The 15095-nt window shown below is 40.8% G+C and overlaps 3 protein-coding genes across 4 annotated transcripts; 1 reads left to right on the top strand and 2 right to left on the bottom strand.

Moving 5' to 3' along the window:
• Positions 1-693: 693 nt before the first annotated feature.
• ttll6 (tubulin tyrosine ligase-like family, member 6) lies at positions 694-8706 on the bottom strand. Of its 2 annotated transcripts, XM_053847563.1 has the most exons (16): positions 8593-8706; positions 7172-7293; positions 5263-5378; positions 5104-5142; positions 4895-5013; positions 4641-4771; positions 4415-4571; positions 4209-4352; positions 3997-4082; positions 3707-3932; positions 3152-3330; positions 2897-3085; positions 2559-2700; positions 2049-2231; positions 1759-1879; positions 694-1173 (listed from the first exon to the last, which is right to left on the bottom strand). In XM_053847563.1, exons 3-16 carry the CDS (start codon positions 5375-5377, stop codon positions 977-979), a joined length of 2028 nt encoding a protein of 675 aa, XP_053703538.1. In that variant the 5' UTR covers position 5378; positions 7172-7293; positions 8593-8706; the 3' UTR covers positions 694-976. The 2 variants fall into 2 exon arrangements, with proteins under 2 accessions (XP_053703538.1, XP_053703547.1); XM_053847572.1 differs by lacking the exons at positions 7172-7293; positions 8593-8706 and having other exon boundaries at positions 5104-5144; positions 5262-5346.
• Positions 8707-10307: 1601 nt separating this feature from the next.
• LOC128757789 (interferon a3-like) lies at positions 10308-11834 on the top strand. The gene is made up of 5 exons (XM_053863362.1): positions 10308-10442; positions 10527-10619; positions 10932-11081; positions 11485-11556; positions 11748-11834. The coding sequence occupies exons 1-5, from the start codon at positions 10308-10310 to the stop codon at positions 11832-11834; spliced, it is 537 nt and encodes a 178-aa protein (XP_053719337.1).
• Positions 11835-11995: 161 nt separating this feature from the next.
• Positions 11996-14532, bottom strand: cd79b (CD79b molecule, immunoglobulin-associated beta). Its single transcript, XM_053883669.1, has 5 exons — positions 14423-14532; positions 12769-13077; positions 12573-12691; positions 12292-12345; positions 11996-12216 (listed from the first exon to the last, which is right to left on the bottom strand). The coding sequence occupies exons 1-5, from the start codon at positions 14472-14474 to the stop codon at positions 12121-12123; spliced, it is 630 nt and encodes a 209-aa protein (XP_053739644.1). The 5' UTR covers positions 14475-14532; the 3' UTR covers positions 11996-12120.
• Between the last annotated feature and the right edge of the window lie 563 nt (positions 14533-15095).

Here is a 15095-nt window from a genome sequence, read left to right as displayed (position 1 = left end):
ACGGCCGCAATAAAGCCATAAATCCCACTATTTCTACCGCGCTGACCCCTAATTCACCTTTTGTCGTTTCCGGCAGAAAGTTTTCGCTACAAAATAAAAATCTAACTCAGTGAGGAGCACGTTCGGTTTTAATTCAATCGATGACATAATTGTATGATGTCAACCTTTGCTTGTGTTCTAATTTACAAACTGGAGCATCGTGAGCAGCTAAATCAGGTACGCCGCTCAGAGACATTTGAGTTTGATTCCTAACTTCGTCTGCTGCAGCCGAACAGAACCGGTACAAAGAACCCGGATGCCCAGAATCCGTCAAGGCCACTCGAGGGAGAATCGGAAACACTTATCAAGTAAATATTGAAGTACCGGTAGCTAAAACAGTAACGAGCTGGAAACACGATTTCAGCTGATGTGACACAATGTCGACAACGCTAAAAATACATCTTATAATTTGCCAGGCTCAATAGAAAATACTGACGATTATACACAATGAAAGAAAAAAAAAGTATGAATCCAAACTTAGTATTGACTTATTTTATTATTAAAATATATGTCCCGTAAAAATAGTACATTTAGCAAGACGAAATACATCGTAATTCATGAATCTTGACATATGACGCATCGAATGTATTCTTTTTATGAATAAGATTTAAATGATAATAAATTTGATGAAGTTCATTTTCCTCTTAAGCATTATGATACTTGAAAAACAGGGCATAATGAACACAGCATAATGAATTGTTATCTTAAAGAGGGCATGATCATAACATTCACATAACCTTGATTCTTAAACTCTGTGAGGGAGTTATTAAAAATATAAAAATGAGTAATATAGAGACACAATTTGAGTCTGCATCCAAGCATGGGTGTGTGCCAATAGTCCCCCACTGGACAAGTTTGCACAACTGTCAACTATCTGCTCGTGACACATGTTCCCTTGCATCTTTTACAGGCTTCACTACAATCACAATGGTCACCATCATTCTTGCTCCTGGTGCCGATCCAAGGTTTTGACCGAAGACAATCCGGGTCTGTACACAATTGGTGCCCGGCTGGAGACGACCAACAGACTCTTTAGGGTTGTGGGGTTGTGGGTCAGAATGGGGCAGCGTTTGTGGAGCTGCTTTGTGGTGGAGACGTTTGGACGTGAGTGACCACTGCTACTGTCATTGTTCACTGAGCAGGGAGAACAACAAGCATCAGATGACAATAATGACGACTGCTGGAGCAGGAAACTATTACTGAGAAGCATAGGAAAAGTTTCATATTTACTTTAGGAACAACTGGTCAGTGAAATTAATGTTTATATTATTATGTTTATTCATCAGCTATAATGTGACCATCATCCAATATTAGGAGTAATCTAATCGTAGTAATAGTTGAATTTACTGTTTAGAATAAATAGCACCACATGAAAAGAATTGAAATCAAATGACTAAGAAGGGAAATATTTCTAAAACGTTTCTGGTTCGTTGAGTTTCAAATATTTTTTGGTATTAAATCATGCGGTATTTATTGCAGTTTTTAATTATTTTATTATTTAATTATGTTTCTTTCTTATACTGAAAACACTGACTGACAACAAAATGTAAATATAAATGATATATTTAAAATATTTGAAATGGCAGATAGACACTCAGACAGACAGATAGACTGATCGATAGATATATATTAATATATTCATACATATGGGGAACAATTAAACGTGTTTATCACTGTTTCTTGGTAGGCTTCTGCAGGTTTCCTCACCACTCCACTTACATCTCAGAGCACTGACTTTCCGTGGTGGACCTCTGGACTGGTCACCTCTCTCCAGTGCATTCAGGTTCTTCAGATCTATTGTGTGAGTGACAGGACCGGGCTGTGTAACCTGAGACTGGACCTGTTTAAACACAGTTGGCAACGTTGATTTCTCTTATGTAGATATTCAGCTCCACCACCAGGGAGGAATGAGCATTGTTTGTCTTGATCTAATGATGAGGATTTGGGAATGTTTGGAGATCTTTAAGGGTAAGACTGTCTGTAGAAACCTCTTAAGCAGTGGTACTGACCTCCTGGGGGCGAATATGAGCCTCCTGACCCCGAAGTAGCCGCTGGATTTGCTCCACCACCCCAAGATCCTGCAGCAGTTTTTTTCTCTGAATCAAAGCTTGAGCCCTCTCCTTCTCCCCCAGGTCCTCCTCATTCCCCTCCTTCTGCCGATGTTCCAGGGCAGTCATCAGAGAAGGCTGGATCTGCACAGACAAATTTGTCTTTGTTTACTCAACGACATAAATAAGCAACACTATCAGGAAATTAGCTTTTTTGTTGTCTTCAAATTACTATTGCATTGACCACGTTTATTTAGTTGGAAAAAAGTCAATTAAATCCAAAAATATATTATTTAAAATCGATTCTGATAATTCGCACACATACAAACGCGCCATCAAGACTCTTGGGTGCGATGTTCCGAAGACTAAACTTGGCGAGCAGGACGGTACCACGACGACAAACACTCCATCGGCAGCGCAACAGGCCTATTGGCTCCCTCTAGTGGTGAAGCAGTGTGCAGACGGACTTACCGGCTGCAGGTCACCGCTGGAGGCTTGTGTCCGCAGACGAGGTTTCACTTTCTCCCCCGCCGTCTCCCCCTGTAGGTCCCGTCGTCCGGCCCCTCTCAGGTCTTTCTGCTCCTGCTTCAGACGTAGCTCCTGCAGATGAAGCCTGCACATGCACCGCAAAATCAGCCTCCATCAAATTAGAGAATAATAATAAACGTTTAAGTCATTAAGTGTAATGACTTTAAAAGCTTATCTTTAAGAATGACATGATATCTGTCGGCTAAAACACTTCAGTAATAGCATTATTCATTATATTTTTCAGGACACATCGTCCATATTAAACAGCCCCAGTTTGGTACCTGGCACACTCCTCTCTGGCTTTAGACGCTGCCGTCTCATGGAAGACCGAGCTGCTATGTTTGAAGTACTTGTCATATTTCTCAGCTCCCTCCCTGGGGTAGATCCTCCTGAAGCCCCCCAGGTGTTTGGCCTCGTGCTTCTCCATCTGCTCCACCGTGGCGGCCTGGCACTGCCGCAGCTCCTCTGACCTGCAGAGGCGACGACCTTCATCATTATGTCTGCGGCAGCACAGAAGGTCAGGAGGAGGTCGTCACCAGGCCTCTCTGGAGCGGTTCATGTGCAGACGATCCTTCACCCGCCGCTTCTCCTGCTTGGTGATCTTTCGCCTGTTGCAGGCAGACAAATTGATGAGAACCAGAGTGTCGTAGAGCAAGGCATCCTTCACCTCGCGGTCCATCTGGGAGTCAGTGGTGAAACTGGGCGAGTGATTCACCTGAACACAATGACAACATACGCACAATCTATCACATTAAAGGCAAAATAGGCCATGATTTAGCGTAGAATTTTTTTGATGCAGGCCACATTGAAAACATGACGACTTTCTATTGATATAAATAACTTGTGTCTCCTCACAGTATTTTTCAAAAAATACATTGTAGACTGAATAGCTTAACATTCATAATATTCTCTGTATTTCAGATTATTTTCATATTTCACAAACTTTACGTAGAATTCTGCAGCAATCATTCTTTTTAAGTGAGAATAAGATTGCATTCTCCAGTTTATGTATACTCAGTTAACTTCTACTAGTGCTAATTTATTCCAAATAAACGTCCAAAAAAAGAATCTAAGCGCTAAATCCGGTTCACCTCCAGCAGCCAGGGTTTAAGTCGGTGGTCAAGCAGCACGTCGAAGCCCAGGATCTCAAAACAGGCGCTGTTGGCGGTGTGGTTGGGGAAGCAGGTGCGATAGTTATGTTTGAGGACGGGGTGAGCTGAGATGAGCGTCTTTATGATCACATCCTCAATGTCGGTCCACATCTTGTCTGTGTCGCAGCGGAGCATGTCCAGGTGCTTGTTCAAGGTTGACAGCTTCCTGAAAGCCAGGAAGACAATGCAGATGCAACACAGAGTGTGCAGCGTTTACCGTGTGTGTTTACCTTTTGCTTCCTATGTCCTCATCACGTATAAAGTTCTGGCTGTGTTTGTTGATGGAGTAGTTGGTGAGATGCATGCAGACGTCTTCCTACCACGTCACAATTGACAACAGTTCAGGAAGAGACAAAATGAATGACATCTATAACCGTGTCTGACTTTTTTTCTCTAAACAACACTTCATTCTCCCAATTGTGTCCAACCCCGTGACTCTCACCACGTTGCAGTGTGTGGGCTCGTTGTACTTGTTGGTACAGAAGCGAACGAGTCCTTCTTCGAACATGAAGATCCGGAATGGGTCACATGACGTCACCAGCACGTAGATCCTCAGGTCAAACTTGTATCCATCAATAATAAGAGGCTGAGGAGAGAAACAAGGTGGGATTAAAAGGACAGGGGTGACGTTCATCCTACAATACTTACCCTGGAGATGTAGACCTGACAGATCATGTGATCGCCACACCGGATGTCTTTACTAGACTTGGTGATGAATATGCCTTTACCCTGGCAGCCCGTGTCCGGTTTACAGATGTAGGTTTTATTTTTTTTCGCCCGTGTGTAAGCTTGGAAGTCGTTTAAGCTGCAAAGTAAACTGAGGTAAGTTGAGTTTTAACACGTATTAATTGTGTTTTGGATAACGCCCACTGACTCAGTAGGAAGGCACCAAGTCTTCGGGAAAATGTTGTAGTCTTTGGGGAAGAGCTTGAGCATGCGATTCATGTTCCGAGCCAGTGAGTCCTTGCGGCAGATTTCACTCATCCCCGGGAAGTGATTGATTTTCTGCAGACATTAGAAAAGGAAGGATTCAGCATAAACCCTTACTTCCCCCAGTGATGTATACTTCCCGACCTTCTGTGTTAATGGCCAGAACCCAAGAACAGTCTTATCTTTTCAACTAAATACCTGGTACTGCTTCATGTCCTTGACTCTGTCCAAAGACACGGAACAATCGGTCCAGAACAATGTCCAGTCTTCACCTTCTATCGCCTCATGGAGACCAAATTTACAAGCAGCTCGCCGCACTGACACAGAAAACAAAGTTGTATTGGGTTTCCAGGGGGAACAGTCCAGTTGTCAGGCATCCAGAAGGAAACAGACTGATGATAACGTACCACTTTCATATTTGCAGTTGGTGAGGTTGATCCACAGTCATCTGAAAGGAACAACAAACAGGCGGACAGACAAAGGCTTTGCTGCTAGATTCTGACCCCATGACCCCCACAATCTGGAAACGACAGACGCAAGTGAGAGCGATTGTCGACTGAAGTACCTCTTTTTGACTTTTTTCTTCCTCTTGTTACTATGAGGAGCTGGCTGGGCCTGAGTTCTTCTCTCCCCTAGTGCGTCCCCTTCACCTCTCTCCAGACTCTCCAAATGTAGACCCATCCTGGATGAGAAGAAACATGCTGCCGTTATTCAGTTTGATTGCAATGACACAAAAGGAAATGAAAGCAACTCTTTCAAATCTTTCAAAGCAGAAGTAGGAAAAAGGGATGATTATTTTGATGATTATTTCTACATTTATTTGGAACCCCCTTCCCACCTCCCTTCTTTGTTAAAGTTATGTTCAGTCTGATCTGTTAATGCTCAGACTGTGCGCACTGGTTATTTTGAGGTTTCTGCCTTCTGAAGATCCAGCGATCCATTTAAAATTGTAAATGTGGACATTTAAGGTGTCACTCAACATACAGCCTAATACATATAATTCAAGTTAAAGTATTTGCCATGAGGTCATTGGGCTTTTTTGTGCAGCATTGCATCATTGCGACCCTCGATGACAGATATTGCCAACATGAAGTCAGTGAGCCACAACAGAACATATCTGTAGTAAAGTTTTGACTCAGCAGATTCAACTCCTTTTTTTCCGTTCAGTGAATGTGGTTTCTTCAAGTCATATCAACGCTTCGTTTCCAGGAATCAGAAATGTCAGCTTCAGAGATCCACATCCTGTGTGTATTAGTCAAAATAAAGGTACAATACTTATATATGTACAGTCACACATACCTTCTTCCATTTTGACAAACAAAATGTGAGGCCCCTATGCAGAGCAGAACAAGTCTGGTTTCATTTATGTTTTGCCTCAGTCAATGGTACCCAACATGAATAGCACCTCTGGACTTAATAAAAACATTAACAGTATATGTTCAAACAGTCCCATTAATCAGAATGTATTGTGAAAATTCAAGCTGATCGACCATCTTGATTTTGTTTCACAAACTGCACCATGGAACTGTCTCAGATGTGGATCCGATGTATAAAAGTTGTTAGAGAATATCCTGCAGTAAATGAGCCATATCTCATTAGGAGATGGTGGTGATGGTGAGATCGGGTTCATCGGTGGTATTGATGGTGACACAGTTCTAACAGGGACCAGCAAATAGGGACATTCCTGGTAAACTGTGGGAGGTTCTGCTGTAAGGTGAGCCGGTGATTTGGATAATCCATCCTTGGACCGTGAGCTTTGCACCAGCCTGGGACTTCTACCAGGTGACCTCAGTGAGTATCAAGTTGCAATAGTGTTTTGTATTCCACCACTCCAGATCAGTGACATCACAGATGTTGGCTTAGCCTTCCAGATATCACACGAAAGCTCAAAGTGGATTACTGACAGCTGCATATAATACCAATAAATATTCGACCCTTATGCCTTAATTCATCCCACAATGTTACAGCGACAATGTAAGAACTTCTGATACAGCACTATTATTCACCTCAGTGGTATTGTTTTAAACTACATTCTGCACCTCAGGGACAAACTCAAAACAATCTTTGCTCAGTCTAAATGGCTGGGTGGACGGAACTGACATTTATTGAACACTATGCAACAGCAGTGTTTTAATAAAGAAATATCAAACTAAACAGAGTGCAAGATTAGCGTTCCTTTGAAATGCTATCTTGTCTGGAGGATATAACCAGCAAACCTATCTGATAGTATATGCACTGCAATTTATTTACTTCATACACTTCATTTTTCATGTATTTATCATTCCTCTCACACAAACATGCATTGAATATTTTGCAGTCCTTTTTGACTGCCATTTGCTAGCAGTTTAGTTTCTTACTTAAATCGATACATTTGAAACCTTAACATCCCAAAAACAACTTGCTTTTGGGCTCCACTCCACTTTAACCTTAACCTTTAAGACCTGGATAAAACAGAATCAAGGTAAATAAACCCACCTGTCATCTAAAGTCTACATCCGTGTGGGTGCTGGTGTTGACACGTCCTCCAAGGGTTGTCAATTTTGGCCAAATCTTTAGGATTGTATCACCTCGAAGAAAAGGACTTGGATAGCAGTAGCCTGTGAGACAGTGGATTTAATGACCAATTAGAAACCTTTAGAAACACCTGATCCCCCCCTGACACGAGTGAGAAGGTCTCAGCAGGGAGCAACACGGGAGGCCATTAATCCCTGATATTTGTTCACTGAAACAGGAGAACAGCTTCCCAGCATCGGACCTGAATTGGAATCGTTGCAGAAAAGCATGTTGTCTTTCAGTCAGAGCACAAAGCGTGGACGTTGGAAGCAATTAAAAAAGTTGGATAGCAGAGACAGCGGATGATGCATCTGCAGTTACAAAGTTGTCGTGGCAACGGACAGGGATCAGGTGAGAGTGTCCCTGGTGCTGATAAGAGTTTCAGCGTGTCACCCACATGCAACTGATCAATCATGAATAAATCATCGTGTCGACATCTGAAACGGAGTAACATGGACTTATCTATCATGTTCGTGATGATTTATCACCTGCTCAGGTCACATTCTGAGGTTGGAGCTGGCACCAGATGCCTACAATGCAATTCTATGTGAAAATAGCATCCATAAGACTAAATAGTACTACTTCTTGATCATGTAAACGCCCAACAAATTAGTGGTACGTCTCTCGGAAATTTCCCAATCTTAAAACATAATAAGCACATAAGAAAACGTTGGTATCCAAATAGTTGTAGCGAATATGAGATAAATAATTGTCTGAACAAAAGTACATACAGTACATGAGACTGAATCAAAGGAAGAAGATGCTGGCCAAAAATATGTTGTATGTAAGCTGTAGTTAATCACGTCATCTGTACTGGGAAAAAAAACTCAACAGTAACTTGGGCCATTGCAGATTGTTGACCTACATGTTTCATATTTTCAAAGTCAGATAAGGTTAAAAAAAAAGTTTAAATTACTGATCTATAAATGCACAACACATGGTTTCAACCAGAGCCTTATCAAAGGGGCCTAAATCGGTACCGGTTGAAAAACGTAACACAAGGATAAATTAAATATTTATTAAATATTTGTCAATAAATAAAACTGGGGGAAATATTGACTTTGGATTTGAAGTCAAGACTATGTCGTCGCTATGATGTTATAGAATTTTACATAACTGCTCTTCTACTGGGCCTGAAACAGTGAAAAGAGGAGATAAAACAAATTACTTTTATTAGATGTAACTGGGGGGGTGTCCGGCGGAATATCCTGCATACCTGCAAACAAACAACATGGCGGGTGCTCTGCTACCATGGTGACTGGCAGAGGTAGCTGTCGTGCTAACTACAGTTAGCAGCGGTGAACTTGACGAACACGCAACAAATAGGCAAATCAATTACACACCTGGTTTCAGTCATCTGTTCGTGTCTTTTGTTTCCGCATGTCACTCGCTGACGTCTGCACAAAATGACGTTAGTGCCGCGGCGCAGTGAACCTTCAACGTAAACATGAGTGAACTCATGTTAAACACTCCAGAACATCTGTTATCCAATAACAGGCGAGGAGTGGAGGTGAGCTCGTCTCTGATTGGCTGTTGACTCAGCGGACTGTGTGTGAGCGTGGTGATGTTTCTACCTTCTACTTGATGTTATACCTTCCTTCAAGCGTTCATGTTCACTTCTCTGATGTTCGCCATCAATTGTTTTTGTCGTGTTGGTCAAAATGATTAGTCATTTATCAGAGAACGTGTTTTGTTAATTTATGTTTGCTTCATTGTCTCAACTCATGAATAATCTAGTAACTGAAACAACATTTATAATCTAACGTTATATCCACATTTTATTCATCAGCTACATAAGCATCTTGGCTGAACACTGTCACATCATTTTCCAATAAAATCTATACATTTGACCACGATAAAGTCATGATCACCAGTGGTTGCCACCAACATTCTATATCCCTAATTGTTCCCTGATTGTTCCCTCCATGTGTCCAAACCAAATCTGAATCTGACCTCACAAACCACCTTACTTTTCTCTGATATGCAAATATTAATTTGATGATGTTATCCTTCATTTTTTTTTCTTAGGCAGTTTTGAATACCTTGTCCGTTATTTGTTCGCTAATTCTTTTTAGACACTCCCAACCGACCAAGTACCTTCGACTCTGCTCTTTCTATCTCAGCGTCCTGTCACTATGTCAGAGCTCTCCTAACCAAAAGTAAATCAAGCCGCGTTGTTTATTGTTTTAAACCCTCTGGTAATGCAGAAGTGAAAAGTGCACATATTAGACAGTTATGGTGTGGTAAATACAACTCAAGGTATGTAGTGAAATCAAGTAAAAACATAACTAGATTTGTGTTGTTTGAGAGAGAGGCTTAAAAGTAAAGAAGTGGTTTTCCTAGATGATGTTACAATGACGATAGCCACAGACAACACTTTTCCACTCTGTCTTGGACTGTTACACCATCTAGTCTATTCAAATGACTGGATTACATGTCGAATATGAATTTCCACCTGAGCTTCCTCAGAATTCAACGTGAAATGCTACACGGAGGTTTTCTGCGTCACGACCCACCACAGGAGAGCAATGCTTTCAATTTCTCTGAAAATCATTGTCCCCGACCACATCCACTGGTTGGAGCGTGCATGTACTTTCATCTGCAAATGGGCGCTGCTGAAGGGTGAATGACACTTGAGGTTTTAGATTTTATCTTATTATTATTATAATTATTATAATTAATAATAATAATAATAATTATTATTATTATTTTTGTTTTCATTTACATTCATTCTACTATGCACAAAAATGAATGTGAGAAATTAAGCAGTACTGTCAGCAGTAAAAGTCTATTATTTCAGCATAGTGACTTTATATATATATATATATATATATTTCACTTTAGGTTTTTCCAACTGCTGAAAATGATGTGGCATTCAAGGAATTTCAGTCTGAGGTGACTCCGTGTGTAGGTTAAGCTGGCCTACCTAAATGAAACCCACAGGCCACAGTTGGAAAATGAATGATGAAAATGACTCCTTATAAAAGATGGACTTGAGATCTTCTCAACTCACAGCAGCAGAGAACCTGATCCAAACACAGACACAACTGTGATCAAAATGCTCAGCAGGGTTTTTGTCTCATGTCTTATTCTCAGCCTGTGTGCTGCGGCTGCATCCTCACTCAGCTGCAGGTGGATGGATCATAAATTTAAAGACTACAACACGAATGCCATCAAACTACTCAACCAGATGGTGAGATTCTTCAACCTTTGTTCATTTGTTCTTTCTTTCCAATCTTTCAAAAGAATCAGAGTTTAAAACCGATGTGTCATTCAGGCTTACAATTCAACAAACATGACTGACACGCTGGTGGACATGGACATCGTCTCTATGCACCAAATTCTCTATGTCCAGTCTGCTAAAGCATCGGTAAGTTGTGTTCCTTTGTTGTTAAAATGATTATATATTTTTTTGTTCGGGGATATCTCGCATGGTTCACTAAATCTTGAATATAATACTGATATAATAGAACATTCCAATTTTTGTATTTATGTTATCTTGAGTTTTACTATGATTTTCAGTTGAATTACTAGTAGCAAAAGTAGCATCAACATCTGATGCTGGTGCATGACAGATCATTCTTACTCATATTTCTAAAACTAGTCAATTAAAAAAGTGCAGGTTGCTTTCGCAAAAATGATTCTGACCATGATGAAAGAATTAAAATTGTGTCTGGTCCAGGTTGAAGAGCGTTTGAGGTTCATCGTCCACATGGTGGAGGAAGTGACGACCCTGTTCAAGGGAGACACCAGCGGCGCCTCCTGGGAGCCACAAAAACAGGACGACTTCCTGAACATCATCAACCAGCAGGCGAGCGGCCTGCGCACCTGTGTACGTTCAAACACAGATCTGTTAAGAATTACAATGACTGAACCTGGGATATAGATCATGGTTTTCCTTTGAAGTGGCAGTAGAACTATCTTGTTATTGTGCTGTTGCTTAAGGTTCAGCAGTCACGTGATGCGACAGTTTGCCGTTGCTACCAGAAGCAGTTCATTTAGTAGTGTTGAAGTGGAAGTGTTTGTGCACTTTTACTACTCTCAAAGTACTTTGAAAGCACTTCATCTTGTCTTCTCATGGAGTGGTGTTCAAGTTCAAGACTGTTTTTTGCAATGTACTGCAGTTTGATCTGCCCTGTGATGCGAGAGTGTTGTGTCTCGAAGCACCCTTTGAGTTTAGATGTCCTTACACAATCCTTGCACTGAACTAAACTAAACTATTTTGGCTGCTTTAGCTCACCACCACCAGGAAAAGCAAGAAGCTCCAGCTGTTTTTCAAGAAGCTTTCTGACTTCATCCAGAAAAATGTGAGTCCTCCAGTCTGAGCTCATCCTTCTACCAATATATATGGACATCCCTCTTGCCATCCATCAACCACTGAGCTGACCCCTTCAAGCATTCAACATCTGTTACCCACTTCATGACACCTTCTATAACCCAGCTTAAACTCTGTTTCTGCTCTCTTCTCCTCCATCTAACACTGTCCTCTTCCACACAGGGTCACACGGCGATGTCTTGGGAGTTAGTCAGGAGGGAGATCAAAGTTCTTCTCTCCGTCGTGGCGTCTCCCATCGGCACCATCTGATGTTCACCATCGGAGTTATTTATTCTGTATTTATTTACTATTTATTTATGCTATTTCTATTTATTAAGTAGACATGTAAACACCTAACAATATTTAAAACGGCTTTTTCTTATTTATTATGAATAAAACAATCAACTGCAAAGCAAACAAAGCTGTCCGTTTCTCATTTGTGTTTTATTTGGACATTTTCTTGATGTCTAACCAGTAAATCACAACCACCCATGTGTAACATCACTTTCGCTTCAGGTTTTGAATAATATCTTGGAATACGATCGGATTTTTGGCTTCAGTTTTGCCCCCACGGGTCCTCAGTGCACTCCATTTGGTCGTAGACTGGGAGTTCTTCATATAACTCCTCTGTGCGCGACTCGATGGCCAACCCCTGAGAAAACCAATCACACGATGACTCAGAGAAAATAAATAAAACGTTTTTATAAACTACAACGGCAAAGCAAACCTCATAGATGTGATCAACTTCAGGCTCTTCATATTCAATGTCATGTTTCACCAACTGTGGGGATGTTAAGAAGAAGTGACACACATAGACAAGAACTGAGGATCTATTTTCTGAACTCATGAAGACCTTTTTAGGACAAGTACATCACACTTGCCTGAGCCCTGAGAATAGCAGAATGAGCGCTAAAAGTTCACACTCACACCTTCAGACCGAGTCTCCTCCAGCTCATAGAAATTGCCTCACTCTACGTGAAGTTAAATGAGAATGACATGACTTCTCACCAGCTTCCTGTTGTGGTGAAGAAAGGCCACAGCACACACAGTCAGAAGAAGAGCCTGCAGGATGATGAATCCATCCTTCATACTGCTCCGAAATGCAGCCTGGTTTCGGTCAAGTGGTCCTGCGAAACCAAAAGCATTGGAATATTCTGAATGACTGGATGATTTTTTCATGAGTGGTGCTGTAGGAGCCACTTACTGGCGACTTGCAATCCTGTCCCAAACCCCCAAGTACTGTTTATCTTGCAGAAGTACACTCCAGTGTCCTCCACCTCCAAGTTCTTGAGGAAGAGAACAGCATTTTGGATCACACCGCTGTCACCTGTCTTGGCCTGTTCCAAGGGCTGTCTGGCATGCACATGAACATCATCCTCTGAGGCCTTGTACCACTGGACGTGGGCAGGCTTATCCCCCACTGAGGGCTGGCAGATGATGTAGACGAATTGGCCCGTTCGAACGCCGTAGAAACGCGGCTTCTGAGTTATGGACAAGGCGTCTTTCCCCGTCACTGGCAGGGAAGAAGAGAGTCGGGTTGTCATGGAAGATGCCATCAAATACCCAGCAAGGTTTCAGTTCACATAAGCATCCTGAAGTGAGTTTGAACTCTGGCAATCTTCACATCATACCAAGGCTTTTTCTTATCGGAAGTAAAATAATTATTGAATTATTCATAATTATGAATTAATTAAACAAATTAGCCCAGTGTAATTACTAAAGTGCACTGAGCAACTGATATGAAAAGATAAGGCAGTGAAACAGCCAGGTCAGGTCACTGGTCCATCAGGGTCAGCCATTCCACCTACAATTTACAGTCACCAATTCACCTTTGTATGTTTTCGTTTTTTTATTTTTTAATCGGTGGTTGGAGGAAACCAGAACAAGCGCCGGGAGAACATAAATAAGACAAACCCAGTGTCACCTCAAGATGGACTTGAAGCCAGCACTCTGCTGCACTGGCCCACTTTCATGAGGGCATTTTGTCATGTGACCAGCAAATTGTTTAAATGGTTTCCTGCCATGCAGATAACATTCTGATTTCAAGATGTATAACATACCTTAAAGATATATTTATTTTTCAACTCACATAAACAAATGTCGATCGCATACTGTTCTCACAAAGTTTAGATTAGATTAGATTAGATTATTTGTCATGTGAACATATGTAACGAAATGGAGTTTGGCATTAAACCAGAGGGACATTGAATATGAAGTCGACTTAGACTTAAAGACAAGCATTTGCATGTCAACAGAGACAACTAAAGTGCATTTATTTTTGTCTGCATTTGCTTTCACTAATGGTCTGAGGGTGGAGTCTATCATAACATCCTCTTTTCTGCAGGTGGTCAGGAAGTGAAAATATAAAAATCGTTTCGCTTCAGTTAGCTGAGCAACAAGCGTATCTTACTGAAATATACAGATCAATAGGACCATATATCATTTCTCTAAGTGGATTGGGAATGCAAAAACATAAAATGTACATCTTAACCCCTTTTTAGCCTCTGTCCATAGTAAAGGCAAAAGGTAGTATTGTTATTGGCTGAAAATTCTTCTTGGATGTTTTTTCTACAACTGTAAAAGTACACTGTGAAATCAGATATACGGGCTGATATAAAATCATGTACTAAAAACACAAACACACTGACTGAAAGACCACTGTTCTTCTTCTTGTTCACTGTTTTTAGCACGTTTTATAATTACAATAAAAGTTTCCTCCATTCTATGCGGGATGCTGAACGTTGTTTAAAGTGTTGTCTATGACATCAAACCATCACATTACTCAATGAAATTCAACATGCTCCAAAATGTCATGTGATAAAACATATTTCAAAAGGCAAAGCAAAAATGAAAACTACCTCCAAAATGGATGAAGATAAATCCATGAACTCCAACGAGCAGCCAGCGCATTCTGGAGGCAAGCCTTGTTGTTTTTATGATCTCGGGTATGTGCACCTCAAATACTATTTTCGAGTGAGGAAAAGCAGAAGTGGCACATACAGTAGAAGGTTGGTGTAGTGTTGCGCTTCAGTAACATGCAAACTACTGAAAGATTTGGTACAGCTTCTTCTTTCGGCCTGACCAACACACATCACTTAAATAAACTGAAATAAAGTAAAATCAAGGCATAGTTTGCAGACACAGATTTCACTTCAGAGATGGTTATAAAAGAACAATTTATTGTGCATTGCTCACAGGTTCATAGCTAGGTTTTCTATTGGATCGTTTTCATATATTCCCAAAGTGAATTAAATGTTTTAGTTTGCATAATAAAATAAATATTGCTACCAGATTGTAATATTGAGATTACAATGTGGTAGCATGGTACAGAAAAAATAAAAACATCACTATTTTTTATGCAAGGAAAATTGTTTAAAAAAAAAAATCACAATGGATTATGTCAAAATAGCAAATTCATTAAAAAGAATTTAGAGTACATTTGTCTGTCCTGGTTGCATATCTTTCAGCATCTAAGTATTTTTCACAATTGCATATTCCTTATTTGTACATTTTGAGTTACAATCTTGTGCT

This window comes from Synchiropus splendidus, chromosome 1 (assembly GCF_027744825.2).
Source record: "Synchiropus splendidus isolate RoL2022-P1 chromosome 1, RoL_Sspl_1.0, whole genome shotgun sequence".
NCBI lineage: Eukaryota > Metazoa > Chordata > Actinopteri > Syngnathiformes > Callionymidae > Synchiropus > Synchiropus splendidus.
This window is presented reverse-complemented; position numbering and strand designations above follow the sequence as displayed.

What these genes read in the sequence shown, in the direction of transcription:
- ttll6 (XM_053847563.1), bottom strand. Translation starts at nt 5,377, where the DNA reads ATGGGTCTACATTTGGAGAGTCTGGAGAGAGGTGAAGGGGACGCACTA. An exon ending in ACTTGGTGCCTTCCTACTGA is followed by an intron (nt 4,572 to 4,640) that starts GTCAGTGGGCGT and finishes TTTACTTTGCAG; the next exon opens with CTTAAACGACTTCCAAGCTT. An exon ending in GCCAGAGAGGAGTGTGCCAG is followed by an intron (nt 2,701 to 2,896) that starts GTACCAAACTGG and finishes GTGCATGTGCAG; the next exon opens with GCTTCATCTGCAGGAGCTAC.
- LOC128757789 (XM_053863362.1), top strand. Translation starts at nt 10,308, where the DNA reads ATGCTCAGCAGGGTTTTTGTCTCATGTCTTATTCTCAGCCTGTGTGCT. An exon ending in CGAGCGGCCTGCGCACCTGT is followed by an intron (nt 11,082 to 11,484) that starts GTACGTTCAAAC and finishes TGGCTGCTTTAG; the next exon opens with CTCACCACCACCAGGAAAAG. An exon ending in CTGACTTCATCCAGAAAAAT is followed by an intron (nt 11,557 to 11,747) that starts GTGAGTCCTCCA and finishes TCTTCCACACAG; the next exon opens with GGTCACACGGCGATGTCTTG.
- cd79b (XM_053883669.1), bottom strand. Translation starts at nt 14,474, where the DNA reads ATGCGCTGGCTGCTCGTTGGAGTTCATGGATTTATCTTCATCCATTTT. An exon ending in GACAGGATTGCAAGTCGCCA is followed by an intron (nt 12,692 to 12,768) that starts GTAAGTGGCTCC and finishes TTGGTTTCGCAG; the next exon opens with GACCACTTGACCGAAACCAG. An exon ending in AAGTTGATCACATCTATGAG is followed by an intron (nt 12,217 to 12,291) that starts GTTTGCTTTGCC and finishes TGGTTTTCTCAG; the next exon opens with GGGTTGGCCATCGAGTCGCG.